The 24,192-nt window shown below is 39.0% G+C and overlaps 1 protein-coding gene across 1 annotated transcript; it reads right to left on the bottom strand.

Annotated features, from left to right (window-relative positions):
• Positions 1 to 2,311: 2,311 nt before the first annotated feature.
• On the bottom strand, positions 2,312 to 8,496 carry mpx (myeloid-specific peroxidase). Its single transcript, XM_005451296.4, has 16 exons — positions 8,339 to 8,496; positions 8,142 to 8,207; positions 7,958 to 8,045; positions 7,584 to 7,759; positions 7,266 to 7,398; positions 6,740 to 6,869; positions 6,435 to 6,641; positions 5,982 to 6,339; positions 5,603 to 5,763; positions 5,262 to 5,520; positions 5,004 to 5,174; positions 4,669 to 4,906; positions 4,196 to 4,407; positions 4,033 to 4,067; positions 3,427 to 3,603; positions 2,312 to 3,100 (listed from the first exon to the last, which is right to left on the bottom strand). The coding sequence occupies exons 2-16, from the start codon at positions 8,203 to 8,205 to the stop codon at positions 3,092 to 3,094; spliced, it is 2,418 nt and encodes an 805-aa protein (XP_005451353.1). The 5' UTR covers positions 8,206 to 8,207; positions 8,339 to 8,496; the 3' UTR covers positions 2,312 to 3,091.
• Between the last annotated feature and the right edge of the window lie 15,696 nt (positions 8,497 to 24,192).

Raw genomic sequence — 24,192 nt, 5'->3', positions numbered from 1 at the left:
TGGACTGGACTGAAAATGAGTAAAAAAGCAGTAAAAAAGAAGCAAAACAATAAAAAAAAAACTTTGAAAGAACTTCAAAAAGTCTGAACAACTACTGCTCAAGACCACTTTAAAAATTTCCAATACAATCTGGCTCCTATGAAACAAAAACAAAAATAAATGAGAGGTATCTTATCAATTTGGCCATTTCTATAAATCGGCAGGCATAGATACATATAGATGTGTGCTTAGAAGGTCTGACTGTCACTTCACTTAAGATAATTTTGTTTAGAAAGAAGGATGGCTCCATCTACAGGTCACAAACAGTAAAAGCACAATCACAGATCAATTGAATTGCTGAAGTTAAACTTGAATACACTTTTTTTTAATTACAATCTGCAGAGGTCAGATGTAATGAAGTACAAATATTTTGTTACTGTACTTAAGTAGAAAACCTGGGTATTTATTTTTCTGACAACTTTTTACTTTTGCTCTCTGCATTTTTAAACAAATCTGTACTTTCTGCTCCTTACATTTTCAAAACAGGCTCATTACTTTAACACATTTGAGGAGAGGGGAGTTGTTATTCCCACCATTGCTGGCCTTCAAGCATCATAACGATTTGAGCCTAAACAGTAACACAGGAAAGGCAGTCCTGTTCGTTTATTCCTCACCACGGGATGTTGCATAAAAAGAATAAAAAAGGCAAAACTGTGTCCCATAGTCAGGGGTTAAAGTGGGCTGTTTTTTAGCACACTTATAGCACAGTGTGTTGCTAGCTAAAGCAGTGTTTCCCAACCACTGTGCCACGGCACAGAGGTGTGCTGTGAGAAATGATCAGCTATGCCGTGGAAGATTATCTGGTTTCACCTGATTAGTACTCTAAGCGACTGGCGTGAGTAACGGGCAGAACAATTGCATTCTCTTCCACTAGAGGGCAGTACAACTACCTGCTCTAATTAAATGGGTTGTCAACTGCCAGTCAAACAAGAAGACGAAAAAGAAGTTTCATCATGCTGTGAGACGAAGCAGCGTGTAATAGCAATAGATAAATATTTGAAAAGAAAAAGTAGTCAATCTGACCGGGGTCCTGAGCATGAGTAGTGATCAGTAGTGATCAGAAGAAAACAATAAAGGTATACTGGGGACAAACCGAGCCAACTCCGCTATGCCTGGTGCGGGGAAAAAAATATCAATATGCTTTTTGTGACATTTCTGTTTGGTGGTGTGATTTTTCTAATGTGAAATATATGCCGTAGCCTTGAAAAGGTTGGGAAACACTGAGCTAAAGGTCCAGCTGTATTTCACAGGGAGAAAAGAAAGAGAGGTAACCTCACTCCCAGATGGAGAAAGAAAAGAAAGAGAACAGGAGAAGAAGAAGAGAGGTTAGATTTAAAGGTAAGGACTGCTCAGTGCTATTTGATAAACTGGAAACTTAAAGTTTACATCTAAGTCCACATGTTTTTAAATCAGATGTTTTATATATATGTACATGTGACATTGTGCTATATTGTGAAATGTGCTGCAAGACAAACTAAGTTGCTCAATTAAGTTGTGTACATCCACAAAGAGCAGCAGTTCAGCTGATCACAGCCTGTGCACTAAGAAAATCTACTGAAGCTCTCAATAGAAATTATTGTGAGTTATGGTTCGTTTCCCCACACTGAGTTCCCCAACCTGCTGAATCCCATTTAGCCCCTGACTGTCCACATTTTCTGTTCAAAGGCCCCTGTACAGTGTAGACAACAGAAAACAGATGCTATTTTCCTTTGTTTTCTCTGCTCATGTTCTACCTAACTGATTAAAGCTGAGAATATTGATTATATTTCAAATTTTGATTAAAGTAAATTTTGTATTTCCATCTACTAATATTATTTCATTATATCATTAATATAGCTCAAGGTTCAGCTAGTTTTACGTAAAAATAGCTGGTAGAAACATCCTTCAAAGAGCTACTTTTTACTTTCTTACTTGCAGTACTTTTCGGAGCCTGTACTGTTTCACCTTTACTTAAGTAAAGAAGTTGTGGAGTATATTTGTGACACTAGTATCTATACTTCTACTGAATCTGTAGTTAAATGTCACAGGTATCCTGGCTTGACTTTATTTATTTGGCTCAGATTTAATAGTTTGTGTTAAGATTTTGTGTAACTGAAATCTTTACTTGTGAGCAGTAAACATGCTGAGTTGATTTAAAACACTGAGGAAAAAAAAATCGGGTGAAACCCGGAGGAATGATAATCAAGTAAACTGTCTTGAGACTTTATAGTTCACACAATAAATAATTAGGCTGTTGCTGGAGCTCACAGTTGGAGAAACAAGGAGCACACTGTTTATTGCAGCTCAGTTATTTTTTATTGAATGCAAAATGCAACATAAGATGGACAAGTTCCATGAAAAGCAGACAAAGCAAAATATACAACATTTTCAAGGTATGCTTACATGTCATCTGTGCATAAAATCTTCGTAATAGCACTAGTAAATCTCATCATCAAATCTGATAAAATAATAATTTTGGTATGATAAACTGCATACTGTAACAGAGTTGAACATATCTGCTGAAATCACATTTCACACTCTTAAAGCTGATTGCTAAAATTCAAATAATATGTTAATCTCTCAGGATAATATAAAATGTAGTTGTACAATGTGCCCTAACCTAGCCATACAGAAAAAAAACAGTATGTCCTCCCCAATAATGCTCAATTTTTATGACCGGATTAACGTAAAGCAAAGTGCAGAGTAATGATAACAGATCCAAAGACAGACAGACAGTCTGTCTTTGACACAGTTCAGTGTGTCATACAGGGAAGAGCAGATTTTTTTAGTTAAGTGCCATGTCTCCCAATGACCAATGCTGAACTCCCTGGTAGACCTTCAAAATGTACAGCAGCAGCTTGTTTCTGTGTCACAGGCCTACACTTTCTGCACCGATGAAGCTAAACCCATAGACTCCAGGGATAATGCATGTAGAAAGGGCTGTCTGTGCACTCCAGTGGGTTTGTTTGTTGTACATGAGCTAATGGGAACAAGTGATTCTCTCTGGATATGGATGTACTCATTCAGGCATGAATGCTGGAAGTCAAGGTGGGTCTTTGGGGCCATTGTAGTCCTACTGTAACTAAAGAGAAGCAAAAATGTAAATCACTTGAGAATATTGTAAACACACATTAAATATTGCAGACTTTTAATTTTTCACAATTCCACCTCTCAGATTATTTGAGAGAAGTTTTCACTCTCAAGGTCAAAACTAAACAGTTTAGAAATAGGAACAAGTTTCTAACTTCATGTCTGCTACAGTAAACAGCTGTTTTGTTTTGGGTCTGTACACTATTAGATTTGATATTATTTCAATATTTTTGAGCTATTTAGAAAACATTCAGTATTGTTAACTGGATGGAAAAGGATGATCTGAGAGCAGCACAGTAAGATAAAGGAGTAGAATACCTCATTGCCCTGCATGTCGTCTGTGACCCCATTGAGCCGCAGGTCGTCTGTGACCTCATTGGCCTCCAGGTCTTCAGCAGTCCCATCGTACTGGAGGTCTTCGATGACCTCATTGTCCTGCAGGTCTTCAACAACCTTCTTGCCCTTGAGGTCCTGGCTTTGCACCCTGTTCAGAACCTGTATTTCAAGAAATTTCAGAATTTTAATTCAAAAATGCACATATTAGTAAACAATTATTGGTTTTTAAGTTTTTGTGTAGCAGCTTTAGCAAGATGTGAAACTAATGGATACTTTCATTACACTTTGTAGTCAAATTGAACACTCAAAATTCTTTCTCAAGCCTCATTCATTCAATCATACAAGGGCTTTTTACTTTACCTAAGGATCTTTAACCTCACTGACACAGTATGGAAACTGCATGGACGGATCGGGGTGTGAGTGTGTGAAGATTAAGTCAAAAGTATACTTCACTATCTTGCCTAAGCACACTTTGACATGCAGTTTAGTGGAAGCAGGGATTAAATGACGTTCCCATCTGAGCCACAAGATATGTAAATAGGTGTTGTGCTTTTATATTGTGACTAGCAGTTAGTGATTAATACTCACGTCTGCTTTGGCTGCGTTGGGTGGAAAACAGTTGCCTGAAAGATCAAATACCACATTTGTTATTTTTAATTTGACAGAAGATGTAAAATTGTTACATTAAACTGCTGTGGGTGAAAAATCAGTGTGATTTTGGTGCTGAGTGTTTGTTCTAGTGCTGTCTCACCTGAGCTGCAGCGTCTCTCCCGCCAAGCGGCCAGATTCAGACGAGGCACCGCTGAGCATGTCGTGAGCCGGTTGCTTGCAGACGTGACACTGAAGACATCACGGGTGACAGATTGAATCCCGGTGTTTTCGCAGATAATACTGGACAGTGTCACACGAGACAGAGCCGCTTTCTGCTGTGTGGTGAAGACACCTGGATTCTCGTACCACAGCCTGAGAAATTTTCACCAAGTGGAGGAAGGAAGAGATTAGTGTCAACAGAATCTATATCTTAAATGATATTTTATATACCAATAAAATAATATAAATACACATGCATTAGTAAACTTTCAGATTTTCTGTTTTCAGACTTCTTATCTTAGTTTTCTAGGGAAAAAAAGGCACGTTCATGATGTATAAATTATAAACACCATAACTATAAACTATAAACACCATATCCAACCCCGTTTTGCAAGCACTCATACCCATACAGACCTGTCACCCTGGCGAATCCTTTGGAATTGGGTTGCGATGAGGCAAGCAAACAGAGGCCCGACACGACCACCCTGGGCAAATGGCTCTGCAACGCCTCCAAGCCAAACATCAATGTTGTCGGGGGTTCCATAGAGCTCCAGCAGCCTGCGGGCCAGGTCGTTGTTGTTCAGCACCCTACCCAGCTCTTCTTGATTCTTGGGCTGAGACAGACCACAGAACCTTCGCCAGGCGTTGTAGCCTGAAGAAGAAAAATACATAAAGTTAGCACAGATGAGAACAATTCTGAGATGATGAAATGCTAGAAGGAAAAACCTAAAAGTGAATGAGGGATGTACCAGGGATGCCGTGGTCACGCGACCGCTGCATGTTGAGAGAACCGAGGTCCAAGGATATATGCTGTACAAACTGGAACAGCTTGTCTCTCAGAGCGGTCACCATCATGTGATCCTGGGTGTTCAGTTTAGCGGGACTGCCAAACAAACCACGCAGCAGAGGGTCAATTCCACCTGGAAATAAAAGAGAAAAAGATTAGGCTGACAGTTTAAGACAGGATAAAAAGAAAATTCAACACAAGTTTTCTTCATGCAACTCACCCTCGAAAGCGATTCTCCAGGGTGTGAAGAAGGCCTTAAACAAGGGCACACTAGGGAACTGAGGGTGTTCCCGGAAGTTTGTATCCAGGCGGAACATAAGTGGCTGAATAGCTAAGTGGGCGAAGCGGTAAGCTGCGGTTGCAAAGACGTTGGAGATGCTGGGGTCAACGGCGGGATTATAGCCGGGGTAGCGGCCAAGCTGTCTGCGCATTGCATCGGTGCCAACAATGTGCGGCAGATAGTCTCTGAACACAAACAACTGAGAGAGACAGAGAGCTTTAATTTGAGTAAATATGAGCAAATGTTGGAGAATATAAAAGCTGATTCTGAAGTTTAGTTACCTGTGTGTAAGCACCCATGATCTTGCGAGCCTCTTGGTAGAGTGTCTCGCTGTCCCAGTGGGGGTTTATCCTCTTCAGTGCACGAGCAAGGCGGTTATGCTCACGCAAAAACAGCGTGTGAAGGGACGTCAGGCCGATGTTTTCATCCACACGGGGATCACCTTACGAACAGAAAGAAAACAAACATCAATAGTGTTCATCTCCTGCTTAGATTGTAAATTTTGAGCAGTTTAATGGATTAGTAATAACTGAGCAGCCACTTCTGGCATTAAAAAATAAAACCAAAGTGCCGCTAAGTGCAGTTCCTTTAATGAGTGCTTGAGGCTGCTTTTTTCACTATTTGCGAATTACAATTTAAAAAATCCCTGAAATTACTAACCTGCGATGAAACAAGGAATCTCCCTGGCGTTTGTATCATTGGTGACTCTTTTGCGAGTAGCGCACATTTGCACTTGGAGACTGTGGAAGGGCAGCAGCTCACGCCCGTTGTCTCTGAACTCTGTGTTTACGCGCAACAGTCCGCCATCATCAGTGAGATTGCGAAGAGTTAGAGCGAGCTTATCTTCAGAGCCGTACACCTGGCTGAGATCGAGGAAGGCTGTCAGCGCGTTGACCTGCTCTCTCCTGTTTGGCTCACCACCAAAATTTAAGGCACTGTATCCTGTGCCGCAAGCCGGGGCGGATCTGAACGCAGGGATGCACTGAGAGAAGGATAAGCGAGGGTCGCCGGGAGGAAGCTGTTCATAGACAAGAAAATATGGGTGAAAAAACTGCTGGTCATGGATGGCGAAAACAACATGCCACTGTTTGGTTTCGTGCTTCAGACACTAACCGGGATGGGGGTGCATGGCTCGGTCTGCTCACAGCTTTCGTCACAGTTCACCCCATTGCTGAAGGAACGGATGCTGGGTGAGAAGGGTGTGAAGGTGAGATCATGGTCGTTCCACTGGCCAAACAAGGTCACCATGTGAGAGTACACGGAATCGTTGCTTATGCCTGCGTCTTGTGTGCTTAGGATGTTGTTGGACACTTGTCGGACCTGAGAGTAAAGAAAGTAAGAATGCACAATTCTGGTATAAAAACTAGTAAATATATTCATCAAATTTAAAATTAAAGTCTGATATGTCTGCGTCCTACCAGTGGGAGCAAGAAGTTGTTGAATTTCCGGGTCCTGTTCCATCCTTTGGGTTCGGAGACGCCATCGTCATACTCAGCAGGCAGCCAACGGGTGAAGGGTGTGTTGGAAGCACCGAGGCGTGGGTTCTTTCTAAAAGCAAACAAGAAACAACCATGTTTGGAAACACCACTTGAGAAACTCCAAGGGAAGTGTACACATCTTCTGCTATAGGAGGTTTCAAATGTTTAGGTGTATTGCGTAAGGATTTCCTTTGAATTTAGACTGTAGTTGGTCTCAAAATCAACTAATTCCTCACAAGATCTTTTAATTTTCTTTTTGGAATTATATCTAAATTCCCAACCCCACCCCCAGCAATACATTATTATCCATGAAAATTAAAATAGACTACATGATGAATAATGCAGTATTTTTCTCTTAAAAAATGAGAATGGTTTTATATTATATGTTTGAAATGCAAAATGGTGTGCGTTGTTGCATATGCATAAAAGAAATGCTACAGAGGTTAAAGTAGAAAGTTTCTCTTACAGGTTGTTGCACACGCTGGTGATTGTGCGGTACTTGATGAGGTCCGGTGTGGTGACGCACTGCGGAGCTTTGACTCGAGCGGCACATCCAGTAATCTGAGCAAGTTTTTGAAGATCTTCGGGAGTGAGCAAATCTGGAAAATGTGACAGAAACGGTTAAGTGCGTGCAACTTTGTCACCTTCACAAGTCTAATAGTTAATTACATTAAGAGAGAATTGAGTCTTGCATCATGAAACACTAAAGATTCTCAACTCCAGCCAGTACAAGTTGCCGCAAAGACTGTTTGTGTTGCATTTGTGTGGGCGCTGCATGTCTAACCTGTTGCATTGAGTGAGCGCTTGTGCACATGATGCACTTTCTCCTGCACAAGACGGATGGTTTGTGCCATGTAGTCTGCAGATCGCACAGCTGAGCGTGTGTCACCTCGGGGCTGCTTCAGGAGACGAAGAGCATCATGAGGACTCACCACATCCCTGCGGACTCGTCTCAGACTCCTGGAGGGAAAAAAGTCACACAGTTGGAGAAAAAGGTGCAAAGTGGAGGTCTGTTTGGAGATTTTGTCTTTTCTTCTTCTTCTTTTTTTTCAACTGATGAATTATGGCATTACTACTGGCTTACAAGCCAAATAAACAGCATTTCACGGTGTAGGTATGTGGGGTTACTTTAAAAGAAAGCCTATGAGATTAACTCACTCTTCTCTGGAATACTTGTATGCATCATCCACAATTTTCCTTGCTTCTTCAAAAGATCGTTGAAGAAAAGGACTGCCAAGATATTCATCTGCAGACAAAGAATAACAATCTTATGAGATGACTGGGGGGAAAAAATATCAGGTCAGGATGAGTATTAGTGACAAACAGCAGCGTGAAGACTTACTTGCTGGTTTAAGCTCAGCGGGCACCAGGCAGATGCCCAGCATAAGCAGGACAGAAAAATGCATTTCTGAAACAAACATTTAATCAGAATCCAATTAAAAACACAACAACAAACAAACAAAATAACAAAAAACTTTAAAATTTTTTTTTAATTTGGTGTCACATAAAAATATCTGAGAAAGAAAAAAATGTTGTTACCCGTGAAGGTTTCAGATGCTCTCTCAGGGCTTCAGATGCTCTTTGAAAGCTGGTGGTAGTGATGCTGCCTCTCACATTTTCATCCTTTTTATATTCTGTGAGAGGCCAGAGGCCTCGCCCCCACAGATAGAGCAGGTACAGATACTGTCAGTAAAGAGCTCTTCCTTCTTCCTTCTATATGTGTTGAAGGAAATGCTTTGTTTTTATCTAATCAGTTACTTCTTCTGGTCAACTGATAGGACTGACAATACTTCTTGGGAAACAATATAAATATTTTGCCATATGTACCACTTAGGGTGGTTGTCATCATGGCAACAGCAGAGAAAAAAAATAAATAAAATGATTTATCTTCTTTTTCAGTATTATTTAATTGCTTCCTGTCATCAAACATAATGATGTTTTTTTTATTCAGATTAATCTCCTGAGCTGACTTTGCAGTCTTATCAGAGCACGTTGCATTTGGCTTTTCTGCACTTTATATTTCATTCTGCTCAACACAGACCTGCTGCATCCGAAACAATGGAAATAATTTAAATAAATTAAAGGAGAATGCTATGCAAAAAATGGCCTCTATGTAGATATGAACCTTGCACGTTTTGGTTCACATTTATCACTTTCAGCTTTGGCCATCAGAGACAAGCACACTAACTTTCTTTTTTCTTCTTATTTCTTTTTATAAATAAGAGTCAGACTGTGCTGGGTTGGGAGCAATGTTAGTGTTGCCTCATTCAGGCAGTTCTTATAAAAGGCTTTAAAGCATTTACAGGATCTTTCTTTTTGTTTCATTTACTGATGTAGTTAGCGACGCGCAGCATTACAATACAAACTTCCTGCGAAACTTGGGGCAGATATTTTTTTTTTTTTATTGAGAAGAAATGAAAATCGTCATTGAAAACTAAGCATAAAAATCAGTAATTATGTTTTTTACCATTGTTTACTTCTGGGCAGTTCGCATCAATGCTTTATTAACTGAAGGCGTTAGCCACAGAGGAACAAGTAAATAAGTAATAGGTTATATTTGTGAGACATGCTTGAGCAATGAGGAAATGCAGTGAACCATAATTTTACCTTGTACCTGTGTATCTGTGTTTGGGTGGAGATTCCTGTAGCTTTTGTATATACAGTGACTTTGTGTTATTTGTCAAGGCAACCTGTGACAAAAGGGATAATAACACAAGGAACAAGTCTGTGAGAAGACCATCAACCTGGATAACAATAACTATGTGCACGTAGTCACAGGAATACGAAACTTATTCTCGTTAAGCTCAAAGATTAGCTGAAAATGCGAGTCGTGACAGTCTATGATGAAAAACACCTTTCATTTATTATTAGACTTCATATTTCTGTTGACAGACTGCAGGATTACATTAGAAGCTGGCCTAGCTGGAACTAATCGCATGTGTTTTTATATGTCTGATCGAACAAAGAAATAAATCATTTTGTTTTTATTTTAGGTCAGCTACAAATATTCACTTCTTGAGACTGGATTCATTATGCGTGTGAAGAAAACCATCTTTTTTCCATTCATTGTGTTTCAGGTCATCCTTTGCATGTTTACTGTGTTTATCCTGGAAGTGATTTGTATACTGCGAGCAGACTGATCATCCATCCAACAAAATATTTTGACCTTTGTTTTGAAATATTTTTTAAAAATTGAGGTGCAAAAATTAAACAGGTACATTTTCAAGCTGCAAAACAACTTCACTTCTGCACCATTTTTGCCACCATTGTCTTCAAGAAGGACATTTCACAGGGTGGGTATCTTTGCCACGCTGGGGTTTTATTTTTTTATTTCATTTTTTTTAATCTAAAAAAGACAGGACTTGTGAGTCTAAGGTTTTACATTTCAGGGCGTAATATTAATTTAAAAAAACATCCTTACTAGATACTAAGTAAGGTACACACAACTTCAGATGAACAGCAACACATGCCTTATTATACTGTGCCATTATTTTATTTGTTTAACAGACATAAGTCAAAATGCAGAAGCAGAGGGTGGAAAAACTAAGGACATCCTTACTGTTTCCATAGTAACTAAGAAGGTAAGTTTCGGTTAAGTGATGCTAATCAAATGCACTCATTTAATTAATCATCAACAATGATAAGCATGTCAGGTGTGTGTTAATAAAATACCAAGGAGGAAAGATATCAGCAAGGACTACACCTCAGACTCTCAGTTAACTTTTAAAGTTCATGGCAGGACAATTAGACTGAACACGTGTGATTTCTTTGGAAGGCTTTCAGGGAGAAAGCCTCTTCTCTCTACAAAGAACATGTCAGCACAGCTTAGGTTTGCAAAGTTGCATCTGAACCAATAACAAGACTTGTGAAACAATGTCCTTTAGACGGTCGAGACCAAAGTGGAGATGTTTGGCCATAGTGCATGGTGCAATGTGAAGCACGACGGTGGAGTGACCTGGACACCTTGCAGTCACTGAGTCAAGCATGAGCTCCTCTGTATACCAAAGTACTCTAAGGTCAAATGTGAGGCCATCTGTCTGACAGCTAAAGCTAAAGCAGCTAAAACATTCCTCAGAGATTTGGGTCCATACTGATGTGACAGATTTGTCGGCCGTACGTCCATGATGAGAATCTCCTGTTGCTTCAACTTGAAGCAGCCACATTCCAACTCACTTAAATCACCATTCTTACCCATTTCAACGGTCAGCAGGTGATCTTGACCATTTTTGCATACCTAAATGAGTTGCATCGATGAGCAGTTGAACAAGTGCACCTCACAAAGAGCCCGGTGACTCTATATTTTTGTTATGAGACAGTTTAATGCTTGCTTTGATGTGGTAATGAAAAGCTTGACTCAAAATAAGAACATTTCCTGCACATCAAAACACATTACTGTTAATGAACTGAGATTAGTGACTGACAGTGCATGCAAATCTTTGGATGTGTCTAAAACCTTAAACATTAAGAAATATGCTTCATGTTTTCGTTCAGACTGTCTGCCGGTGGTAAAAAAAAAAGTTTTATTTTTCGTTCTTTTTGTGAAGAAACCTCTGTTTTTCACAACATTAACTGAAGGATTTCACTTGCAGCCGTGTCCAAATCAGACTTTGAAGGAAGTAAAAAAGCAGAAATAAATAGCAACGACTGAAATGCTGTTAACTAACTTCAAGGTTTAGCAAGAAATCAGATTTCACCACAGGGTTGGGTAGTAAGTTTCGAGGTGTTATGTTTCTGATTCTGCTTTTAGATTTTAGTAACAAAGCTGCACAATCAGTGCAAAATTAAAGGTGGATACAAACTGTATGCAGCACTTTCATTTTTAATGATCTCTTTTGTCTAAAATTATTTTGTGAGATTGAACAATGCCTCTTAGTTCAGTTAATAATTCCACTGGTGCTTTATACTCACCTTCATTATAAACACAGTAAGCAAACAGTGGACTGGGAACTAGAGACAATAAATCGTCACACTTGCTTTGGTAGAAGGAGTTCAGCATGCACGAAATCTTATCTTAACTCACCACCTTTATCACATTGTCCTAATGGTTAAACCATATTAACATTTCTTATGTTTGTTTTTCTGAATCTGGTTCACTCCCCTTGTTTTTCTTTCCACCAAAGCAGTTTAGGGTCATCGGGGCTATAATAAAAAATCTTTGTAACCATTTTTTAAAGCAAGGTTTCATTTGCTTTGTCATAAAATACATTTTTGTTTTTTTAATGGCTAAAAAAGGGGCCCATTTTACCTGGAAGAACCTGGACTTTTCTTCTTGGAATTGAAAACTTTGCTGCTTGACCTGATTTCAGCCTGAACAAAATCCTAATATTCAGGGAACACATTGACATTTGATAAAAAGCATTAAAGGTATTAAACTGGATTTCAGGAACTCCGTTATTGAAGTTTCGACGCGTCTTATGAAACTAAAAGACAAAGGAGCATGTCTGTTTTCTCATGTGTGTTTCCTGTTTTTAAACAAAGACAAACGTTATAGTGTAACCAGCCTGCATACGAAGAGTGTGTGTTCATTATTATTTACCATTTCAAATGCTTGATTCAAAAATAAAAAATCTATAAATTACAGCAGAAAAGGATTTCTGTCAGCCCCGGCATCACGTCACCTCTTTGAACTTTAGTTCTGTGTTGCTCCAGTTAATAACTGACCCAAACACAAATGCAGATACTTTACAGTCAGTATTTACATTTGCAGCACAACGGTTTAATATGCGATTCAAATGGTTGTGACTACACTTGTTTATATCAAATCAAAACAAATCAAATCACTTTTATTGTCACATCACATGTGCAGGTACACTGGTACAGTACATGTGAGTGAAATTCTTGTGTGCGAGCTTCACAAGCAACAGAGGTGTGCAAAGTACGATAACATAAGAACAAGCAAATATAAGAATGGCTAAATCTGAGAATTATATGAATAAATATATGTACAATATAAGAGTGTATGCATATTACTGAATGTGTATACTAAATATGTATGTCTACGTGTGTGTATATATGTGTGTGTGTGTGTGTATACATATTTTACAAATTAAATAGAGTAAAAATAAAATAAATATATAAAATATACAGAGGTTGGTAGTTGGATATCGTGTTTATATCAATGAGTAATTCTAAAACTTTCTATCTCATATAGATAAGAGTTCTGAAGTAGGTCATAATAAACTGGCCACTTCATTACGCACGCCTGCTGAAGTTCATACAGAGCGTCACGACGAGGAAAGAAGTTAATTTACGGACTCGCCAAAATTGGGCAATAGAAGCCTAGAAAAATATCCCTTCATCTCAAGAGTCTCGATTTCTGCTGAAACATTTGAATGGCAGGGTCAGAATTGGATGTAAACAAGATGAAACCATGGATCCATCCTGTCTTGTATCAACAGTTCAGGCTGCTGGCAGTGGAGTAATCATGTAGGGGGTATTTTAATAGCACACTCTGAACCCCTTAGTACCAATTTAGCAATTCAGCAATGCCAGAGCCTATATATTGTTGCTAGCCATGTCCATCCCCATATGACCACAGTGTAGCAGAAAAAAAACAAACCTCAAATCATCTCAAATTGATTTCCTGAGCATGAGAATGAGTTCACTTTACTCAAACTGACTCCACCGTCATTAGATCTCAATCCAGTAAAGCACCTTTGATGTATTAGAACAGGAGATTTAGTTCATGGACACAACCATCAAATCTACAGTATCTGTGTGATGCTATCGTGCCCATATGGACCAAAATTTCTGAGGAATGGTTCCCGCACCTTTTTGAATCTGTGTCATGAAGTATTCAGGCATCTCTGAAGACAAAAGGATTCCAGCAAGTGTGCACAGAAACACACAGAGCAATAGAGACAGACACAAAGATAATATGTATATTAAATCTATGTTTGTTTTTCAGCTTCAATTCATATTCCTCAGAGAAGCAGCTTCCACGTGTCCCACCCCTGAAATTAAACTATATTTGCTACTGGCTTTATCTTCTGAGCATCAAATTTCAAATATCCATTCAAATTTCACGAGACTGTATTACAAGACTGTACTGCATGTAGCAACTGTTTTCCAGCTTTTGTTTGGTGATTGGTGTCCTCGCTTCACTGCAAATACAAGTATGTATTGTTTCTGGTTATATATGAATGACAAAAGAAAAAAAAAATACCCGTACTGTGATCTACAATGAACAGATGAGCTTGATCGCGTCACAAATTGTGAGGTTGAAGGAAGAGGAAATGTGCAGAATTCCGAACTGATTTCACAAGCTGTGAAAGAAAAAGTACCTTGGAGAAAGAAAAAACAATGGGTTTAAACAATGAGTGATGCAATATTCAGTGGAATTCCAGCCTTTTTATTTACTGTATCTATTGTGACACTAGGAACACGATACTATGGCTTTCTATTAATGTCTGTCATCTCCTCTGATTTAGATTACATGATACACATGCTCACCAGGAAGTTTTATTTTTATAGGGTTGAGTAGTGAAGCAGAAGAACAAAAAGAAAATATTAATCATTTTTCATTTCAGTACACGCCTCTGCAAAACAAATCCAACACTCTTTACAGCAATCACCTAGTTGGCGTGAGATACCTATTCAACCTTTAACAACCATCATAAAAGTACGTTATTACTCACAGGGCAGTGCATTTCTTATTGTACAAAGATAAGTTATTAAGTGATCATGTGATTAACTAAATGACTGTGGGGTTTTGCAGAATAGCAAAGATGAGGAAGGATCTTCCTGCAGTATTAATGAACCAGGTTATGAGGTGACGTTGGATGTTAAACCATGTGGTTGATACAATTCACAATGAGGATAGTGATGCCAAACTGCATTTCTTAGCAGCTTTTCAAGGCAGTTCTTGGAAGAATATTTAACAAGCAATTAAGCTGTCAAAAAAGAAATAGCCACTCTGTTTCTTGATCTCTGGCTGGCAGTGGACAGTTTAAAACATCTCAGACCAGCTTTGCTCGGTATTTTTAGATATTGTGCAACATTTACTGGGTTTTTCCTGCATGCACGCAAAAATAAAATGAAAAATAAATTGGCAGCTCCTCCAAGAAAGCTTTGGGCTCACGGTTTATTTAATCAAAATAATATATAGATTTTTGTTTTTAACTTCTTTTAAGTAGCACAATACAGAATCACTATGCAGACCAGTTATGCTTACATAAAGAGTCAGCCCACAACGGCCCATTTTGATCCAGGAACAAACTCTCCTTTTCCCGCTGTATGTCTACTTGTATCCTCAAACATAAAGCCTGAGCGGGCCATAAATTTTGGACTTTTAACCGGATTTTCATAAATTTTACAGCCTGTCCTTCCCCACAGCCATTCATAAAACTAAACTGAAGTAATAGGTGAACAATTAAATAAAAGAAAAGCTCCTGTTTTTTCCACTCTTTTTCAGCAGTTTGCTGACAGCAAAAATAAATAAAATCAAATAAAATAGGACATTTTCTATGACTTAAAAAACTTCTGTAATTTTACACATTTATTTCTTACAATTTAAGCTCAAGCCCTGACAGACATCTTTCATTTACTTCAGCAGTATTTCTTTATCATGTAAAAAACAAAACTGAGAGGTACTGTTGAAATGGCACTTCCTTCTCTTATACTGAGACCTCTCAGGAATTCAATTTGCAGTTAAACTACTTTGCACTGACAGAAAGACCGCTTAAGATCAAAGTACGTTGTATGCGGCTCATGAACATACATGATTTACATGAACGTGATGTACGCTTGACACTGAATACTAATATTCTAATTACTTTCCTAGGAGGCCAGCAGTTAAAACAATAAATCAATCAGCTGTGTGAGTACTTGAAAAGTAAGCTGGAACAAAGGGAACAAAGGCAACAGAGCTGACCACAAAAGAGGAACATGTGAGGGAAAACGACACATTAAAGAAGCTCAGACAATGGTGGCAGCAGACAGTTTTTTTGTAACAGTTTCACTTTGTTACAAAGAAGTGCTTTACCCACACTGAATTAAGGTCATCTGTGCAGAAGTTAAGCTGAAGGATAAACACAAACAGAAACATGAAGAAGAGGAGCCTACATTTCCAGTTCTTCCACAGATTTGGACACCTGACAGCTACATGTGTCTGCAAAGGTCAACGTAGCACCAACCAAGAGCCATGTTCAAGCCCTGGAGTTTCATCAGTAATAAGTTAGTAATTGGGACAAACTTTTGAATCACAGTTTGGTTCTGGGGAAGTGGATAAAAATGTTTTTTGCAACAGGTATGATAATAATGATTGCGCCACGAATAGGACAAAAACCCTCAGAGTGAAGAAACGCCACTTCCCTCCTGATTATGAATTCAAAACACGGCAGTGGTGTTTTATCACTTTTATCAGATGTGATCACATCAGCCGAGTCCTGGCTTCTCTCTCACTCCATCCTTTAGATTTTTTTAAATATTCCTTAAAAAAAAAAGAAAAAAAAGTTTTTCCACCTTTAATAGGACTGAAGAGTTTTCAGACCAAAAAGTAGAAGAGGAAAGAATCATACCCAGCCTGCTGCACCAAGCCTTGTGGCACACGGTCACCTGCTTAATCAGGTGCACTAAACTGGCACTAAAACTGACTTAAGGCTTCAATGATTGGGTTAAAAACACAATGGTTGTTACTGTTATTACTGGCAGTGCGTCAGTAATGTTCTCACCTAAGTTATCTGTTCCAGTGATAGTGAAGAGTGTAATAATTAATCCTTTCACCCACCAGAGGTCACTACTAGTTTCTTAGTGGTTTTTTTGTTCTTTTGTTTTGTTTTGCATATTTGTCATAATTACATGTTTCAGGAAAACATATAAATGTTAATATTAGACAAACATAACCTGAGTAAATGTAAAATTCAGTTCAGTTCAGTTTCATTATTTGATTTATTAAGGGGAAAGGCTATCCAAACCTACCTACATAATTGCTCCCTAATCCTAATAACTGGTTGTCCCACCCATGGCAGCAAGAACTGTAATCATGCATTTGTGATTTTTGTGATTGTGATTTTTTTTTTTTTTGCATATTTGTCATAATTACATGTTTCAGGACCATCAAATACATTTTAATTTTAGAAAAAGATAACCAAATAAAAAAATCAGTTTAAATGAGTTCATTTATTAAGGGGAAAACTCTATCCAAAACTACTTACATAATTGCTCCCTAATCCTAATAACTGGTTGTCCCACCCATGGCAGAAAGAACTGTAATCATGCATTTGTGATGACTGCCGGTGAGTCTTTCACATCACTGTGGAGGAAATTTGTCCCACTCCTCTTTGCAGAACAGTTTTAATTTAGTCACATTGGAGGGTTTTCAAGCATGGACAGCCAAAAGCATCTCATGTCCAGACTTTCACTAGGCCACACCAAAACTTTCATTTTGTTGTTTTTGAGCAATTCAGATGTGGATTTTCAGGTGTGTTTGGATCATTGTCCTGCTGCATAGAGAGCAGAATTCACAGTTCCAACAAATTACGGCAATTCATCCAGGTCCTGAAGCAGCAAAGCAGCTCCAGGCCATAACACCATGTTTGACTGTTGGTGTGATGTTCTTTTTATCAAATGCTGTATTAGTTTTATGCAGATGTAACGGGACTCCAACCTCCAAGAAAGTTCAACTTTTGTCTCCTGAGTCCATAAAAGTCTTGGGGATCATCAAGATGTTTGTTGACAAATGTGAGACTTTTTGGTCAGGAGTGGTTATTTCCCTTTCCGTGCATGCCGCTGTTTCACTTTGTTACAAAGAAGTGCTTTACCCACACTGAATTAAAGTCATCTGTGCAGAAGTTAAGCTGAAGGATAAACACAAACAGAAACATGAAGAAGAGGAGCCTACATTTCCAGTTCTTCCACAGATTTGGACACCTGACAGCTACATGTGTCTGCAAAGGTCAACGTAGCACCAACCAAGAGCCATGTTCAAGCCCTGGAGTTTCATCAGTAATAAGTTAGTAATAAACAAAACTCCAGAATCATTGTGTGGGTCTGACTTTGACTTTTGAATCACAGTTTGGTTCTGGGGAAGTGGATAAAAATGTTTTTTGCAACAGGTATGATAATAATGATTGCGCCACGAATAGGACAAAAACCCTCAGAGTGAAGAAACGCCACTTCCCTCCTGATTATGAATTCAAAACACGGCAGTGGTGTTTTATCACTTTTATCAGATGTGATCACATCAGCCGAGTCCTGGCTTCTCTCTCACTCTATCCTTTAGATTTTTTTAAATATTCCTTAAAAAAAAAGAAAAAAAAGTTTTTCCACCTTTAATAGGACTGAAGAGTTTTCAGACCAAAAAGTAGAAGAGGAAAGAATCATACCCAGCCTGCTGCACCAAGCCTTGTGGCACACGGTCACCTGCTTAATCAGGTGCACTAAACTGGCACTAAAACTGACTTAAGGCTTCAATGATTGGGTTAAAAACACAATGGTTGTTACTGTTATTACTGGCAGTGCGTCAGTAATGTTCTCACCTAAGTTATCTGTTCCAGTGATAGTGAAGAGTGTAATAATTAATCCTTTCACCCACCAGAGGTCACTACTATTTTCTTAGTGGTTTTTTTGTTTTTTGTTTTGTTTTGCATATTTGTCATAATTACATGTTTCAGGAAAACATATAAATGTTAATATTAGACAAGCATAACCTGAGTAAATGTAAAATTCAGTTCAGTTCAGTTTCATTATTTCATTTATTAAGGGGAAAACTCTATCCAAAACTACTTACATAATTGCTCCCTAATCCTAATAACTGGTTGTCCCACCCATGGCAGAAAGAACTGTAATCATGCGTTTGTGATGACTGCCGGTGAGTCTTTCACATCACTGTGGAGGAAATTTGTCCCACTCCTCTTTGCAGAACAGTTTTAATTTAGTCACATTGGAGGGTTTTCAAGCATGGACAGCCAAAAGCATCTCATGTCCAGACTTTCACTAGGCCACATCAAAACTTTCATTTTGTTGTTTTTGAGCAATTCAGATGTGGATTTTCAGGTGTGTTTTGATCATTGTCCTGCTGCATAGAGAGCAGAATTCACATTTCCAACAAATTATGGCAATTCATCCAGGTCCTGAAGCAGCAAAGCAGCTCCAGGCTATAACACCATGTTTGACTGTTGGTGTGATGTTCTTTTTATCAAATGCTGTATTAGTTTTATGCAGACGTAACGGGACTCCAACCTCCAAGAAAGTTCAACTTTTGTCTCCTGAGTCCATAAAAGTCTTGGGGATCATCAAGATGTTTGTTGACAAATGTGAGACTTTTTGGTCAGGAGTGGTTATTTCCCTTTCCATGCATGCCGCTGTTTCACTTTGTTACAAAGAAGTGCTTTACCCACACTGAATTAAGGTCATCTGTGCAGCACTCAGGCTAAAGGTTAAACACAAACAGAAACATGAAGAAGAGGAGCCTACATTTCCAGTTCTTCTACAGATTTAGACACCTGACAGCTACATATGTCTGCAAAGGTCAATGTAGCACCAACAAAGAACTGTGCTCAAGCCCTGGAGTTTTTTCAGTAATCATTTGGGATTAAATGATACTCCAGAATCACTGTTTGGTTCTGACTTTTACTTTTGAACTATGGTTTGGGCTCAGAGACAGAATCACACCCAGACTGCTGCACCAAGTCTTGTGGCACGTGATCACGCGCTCAACCAGGTTGCAAAGCTGAAGCTTTGGCCATCACACACCTTTGCCATTGTAATACACATTCCAGAGAATTTTCTTAGCAGGATTTCTAACACTTACTGGCAGTGTGTCAATAATGATCTCACCTAAGATAGTTATCTGTTCCAGTGATAGTGAAGACTGTAATAATTAAACCTTCCAGTCATTCACAGAGCCTGGATGGTCCCTGTTTCAATTTTCCCCCCCACCAGAGGTCAACACTGTCCATCCCTGTGGTGAGTACCCTGCCTGACGTGAACAGCTCACCTGCTGTCAGCTCTGGTTTTCCTGGATTTGCTCACGTGACTTGGATGGGAAGTTCGTCCCCAGGCTTAAGTGTTTCAGTAAAAGCCATTCTTACCAAGGTCAAGAACTGATAAACTATCTGTGTCAAGTCTATGGGTGTCACAACACACCCTACCGGTAAATGAGTGATTGAACCAAACACTGGCTGAGAATAGAAACAGAACAGTATTATCTCCTATTACACCTGAGTGGGTTAGGGAATAATCAATAACTAAGCTATATCTATACCAATACAAGAGATAAAGAAGAACAACAGGAAGCTTAGGACTTCCCTGTTCTTCCAGGTGAATATGCCCCGGCTGTATATCTGAGGGCGCAGGAGAAAGGCAAAGTTTGGTGACAGACATAAGGGACGTGAAGTAGAAAGTCCCCCCTATGATGAGAACTCTGAGTCACAGCATAGAAGAGGCAGCAAACTCTCCGACCACCATAAATTTACAAGCATAAGTTTAAAAAAAGCAGAACTTTACTGTAAAAAGTTGCAGTTACAGTTGCACAGTGTAAATCAAGCATGGGTTACAAACAGAGTCCTTTCACTTCTTTATAGCTCGCTGCTTTATTTGTAACTGAAACTCTACCAACTATATAACAAATTCTTGATCATTATGTATAATATTCTAAAAAAAATAGTCACTCAAAACAAAAGTTGAATTACAAAGATTTATTTGTATTTTTATTGTTAAGGTGGACAAATTTCCTGGATGTTACCTCAAATCTAAATAGCAGGCAGATTTGCTGCAAGAATACAGAAAAACACTCCAGTAATGATAAGGAGCTGTGCACCAAGACTGTAATGGGGATGAAAGGGAATGACATTTATGTAAAACTGTCTCACTGTTGGCATCTAGACTGAAACTGTAAGGCATATTGAAATAACTGAAGTGATATGTTCTCCTCTGACAGGTGCTGCTACTGTATTTTTTGTGGTTTCTCACAGGAAAACTCAGGTTATATCGAGAAAGGGGAAGTCTGTCGGGGGACAGCTTTCAGCTCTGGAAAACATTTACAGCAGGCACTGACTGAGGAAAGTCAACACCATCTGCAAGGACCAAGCACACCCACGCACAGCCAAATTGAACTTCTCTCATCCAGCAAACTAGAGCAACCTTTCACACATAGACCTTGAAGCTCTGAATTACGAGCCAAGAGCCATAAACACATTTAACTAGTCCATCAAATGTCCGCATAACAACTGTTTAGACACAGTTTTAACTACCACACTGCAAACCTGCAGTGCAACCATATTATTGCATTACCTGAGTCATTTTGAAACCATTTGCAATTTGCACTGTGTTCATATTTTGTTATTGTTTTATTATATTACTCTTTTTTTTATATAGGGAATGATTTTATTATATGGAAAACTTGCACATATCTGTGCTGTGTGTAAAGTCATTGACTGTGCTGTGAAAATACGGTTTTGGAAATTTGTGAACAACAAGAATGAGAGAAACAGAAACATTGAAAATACTCACGGTGACTTAATGACCTAAGATTTCCCCTCCAAGGTTAATCAGGTAGAGACTATATAAAAACAGCATGAGCTGCACCAAGTTTAGTGGTTTACACATTTGCCTGGTGATCCCAGATTGCAACAGGAAGGACATCGAGCGTAAAAAATCTGCTAAATCAAACACGCAGAGCTACCTGCTGGGCTGTTTGATGTGGATCCAGGCTTTTTTTTTTGGAATTGGGCTTTATAAAACTGCATGTTTCCCAGCATATCTTCACAAATGCACATTGATTGTTAAAGGAAAAAGCAAACAAACAATCAAAATTCTCAAGAACATATCAGGAATGCATCCAAATCCAGATGTCTTTCTGTTGCAAGTCTTCATGGTCTCAATTTGTGCCTGTCGTGGAGGGAATTTCAGGCCCTGGAAGAGGTTTGCAGTCTCAGACCACTGCTGTTCAAAACGGTGACGCTTCCCCTTATCTGTGTCCACAGCTGTGAACAGGGCAATTTTCAGAACTTCACTTGGTTTGGTGTGAGATTTAATCAAAAAAAAAAATCAGGATGTTATCAAAAGAGTGAGAGACATTTTTCTGAACCAAGCAGAAACACAAAGGTACAAAATATTTCTTTTTAAATAATACAAAATAATTGTAATCTAGATAAATATGACTCAAAGGTTTCTAGAATTTGGTTAAATCAGCCAAATCCATTAAAAATGTATATAAAGTCCTTATTAAGTTGTTATAATTAAATAGCCTCACAGTTTTCTAAATTCTAATTTTCTACATTGTCTTGTATAGAAATAAACGACTTCAACAATTTGCATTATAATTTAACTATATGAAAAAAAAAAGATTTCTGTAAAGTCCAGAGAGCCGCGTCTTTCCAACAAAATCACTCCACGAACTCCCTGTATGTTGATATTTGGTATATTTCCAGTTGAATAGCTTTTGGATTATTTCTTGTCTAAACTTGTGGGAGCAGGTACATCTGAGGTGTCACTGAGCAGTCTTGTGTTGTAATGCAAACACAAAAGTTGAAGAAGCAAGAAAGGGAACTAGTGTCGTGATTTCCTGTAACTGAAGCCTCGTGCTGCTTTTGACTTACATTTTATTTGAACCTGAACATGTGATTGCGCAGGTGTTACAAAATGTAGTGCAAACAATGTGGCCTCGGTTATCTTCTATAGCAGTCAGTGAAATAATAATGCACATCTTCACCAAAAAAACCCCCCACACTACTCTGCACAAATTAGTGACCAGGAACCTGCTGAAACTTAATGATGATTTTTTTTTTTGCATATTTGTCATAATTACATGTTTCAGGACCATCAAATACATTTTAATTTTAGAAAAAGATAACCAAATAAAAAAAATCAGTTTAAATTATTTGATTTATTAAGAGGAAAAAGCTAAAACTACATAATTGCTCCCTAATCCTAATAACTGGTTGTCCCACCCATGGCAGCAAGAACTGTAATCATGAGTCTTTCACATCACTGTGGAGGAATTTTGTCCCAGTCCTCTTTGCAGAACAGCTTTATTACAGCCACATTTTTACGGTTAAAGGTTAAACAGCCTGTTTAAGGTCATGCCAAAAGCATCTCATGTCCAGACTTTTCCTAAGCCACTCCAAAACTTTGATATCCACGTCTGAATTGAGCAATTCAGACGTGGATTTTCAGGTGTGTTTGGATCATTGTCCTGCTGCATAGAGAGCAGAATTCACAGTTCCAACAAATTACGCCAATTCATCCAGGTCCTGAAGCAGCAAAGCAGCCCCAGGCCATCACACTACCACCACCGTGTTTGACTGTTAGCGTGACGTTCTTTTTATGAAATGGTCAGTCTCTTTTTTTATTGTTGACCCTAACAGAGGGAAGGGAGGCCTGCAGATCTGTATATGTTGTTCTGGGTTCTTTTGTGAGTTGTGAATGTGCTCTTGGATTCATTTTGAGGTGGGAAATTCACAAATTCTGGGAAGGGTCAGCACTAGGGATGGGTACCGGTGTCGCACCGGTTCTGACATAAACGGTAGTAACCAGACCGAAAAGCAGCGCACATTTCGGTGCTTTATTTCGGTGCTTTTTTTTTTTTCCTGAGCCAATTCTAGCCAATCATTTTACGTTTCCGAGGATAGTAGGCGGGGCCAGGTACGTACGTTCTTTTAGAGCAGAGCTACAGATTAAAAACGCCCAAGGCGAAGCGTAAAAAGTCTGGCTGTACTTCACAGCAAAAGATGCAAACTCAGCAGCCTGCAACAAGTGCTTTAAGCTGATACTGTGATACTGTCAAAGGAGGTAACACCTCAAATCCGATGAAACACCTGGCGACGCATAGCGGTTTTTTAAAAGCCGAGAAATACGCCGTGTTTGATAGCTTGCTGTGAGACCTCACACCGAGCACATCTACTGCGGGTGTGGTGCCTGTTATCGGACCCGGAGTTAACATCTCCCAAAAACCCGAAGAGTAGAGTCCTGGCCCCTAGCCCTGTTAGCATAGCAGAAATGATGACGGATGATGATGGCAGCAGCAGCCGTTCTCCTCTGCGTGAGTAGCTTCATGTTGTTCGTGTGTAATTAACGTTGAGTACGCTAACCACATTATTACATTAATGCATGTAAGGTGAACTAGCAAACACCGTCATAGTTACATGCGGCTGTCTTCTTGTTTGATGGCAGATGCTCCCTTCACCCTGGCCAAAAAGGCTAAAATGACCAAAGAAAAAGTGGAAAACAGTTAAACATGAGAGGTTTTTGGACAAAGTTTGTGTTTTTTCCATTGTTTAAGCACTGCTTCCAGCCAAGAGTGAGACCATATATGCCCTATAGCTGCAGAAAAGGCTAACATTGTTATCTTTTTACAAAAAAACCAGCTAAACATGAGAGGTTTTTGGACCAATTTTGTGTTCTCCATTCTTTAAGCACCGGTTTGAGCACCGTTTAAGCACCGGCACCGTTTC

The sequence above is a fragment of the Oreochromis niloticus genome, linkage group LG7, assembly GCF_001858045.2.
Source record: "Oreochromis niloticus isolate F11D_XX linkage group LG7, O_niloticus_UMD_NMBU, whole genome shotgun sequence".
In the NCBI taxonomy this organism is placed as follows: Eukaryota; Metazoa; Chordata; class Actinopteri; order Cichliformes; family Cichlidae; genus Oreochromis; species Oreochromis niloticus.
This window is presented reverse-complemented; position numbering and strand designations above follow the sequence as displayed.

Coding starts and splice junctions, on each gene's coding strand:
- mpx (XM_005451296.4), bottom strand. CDS start 8,205: ATGCATTTTTCTGTCCTGCTTATGCTGGGCATCTGCCTGGTGCCCGCT. Junction 7,760..7,957: donor TACAAGTATTCCAGAGAAGA/GTGAGTTAATCT, acceptor TTTTCCCTCCAG/GAGTCTGAGACGAGTCCGCA. Junction 4,068..4,195: donor GGAGAGACGCTGCAGCTCAG/GTGAGACAGCAC, acceptor TTGATCTTTCAG/GCAACTGTTTTCCACCCAAC.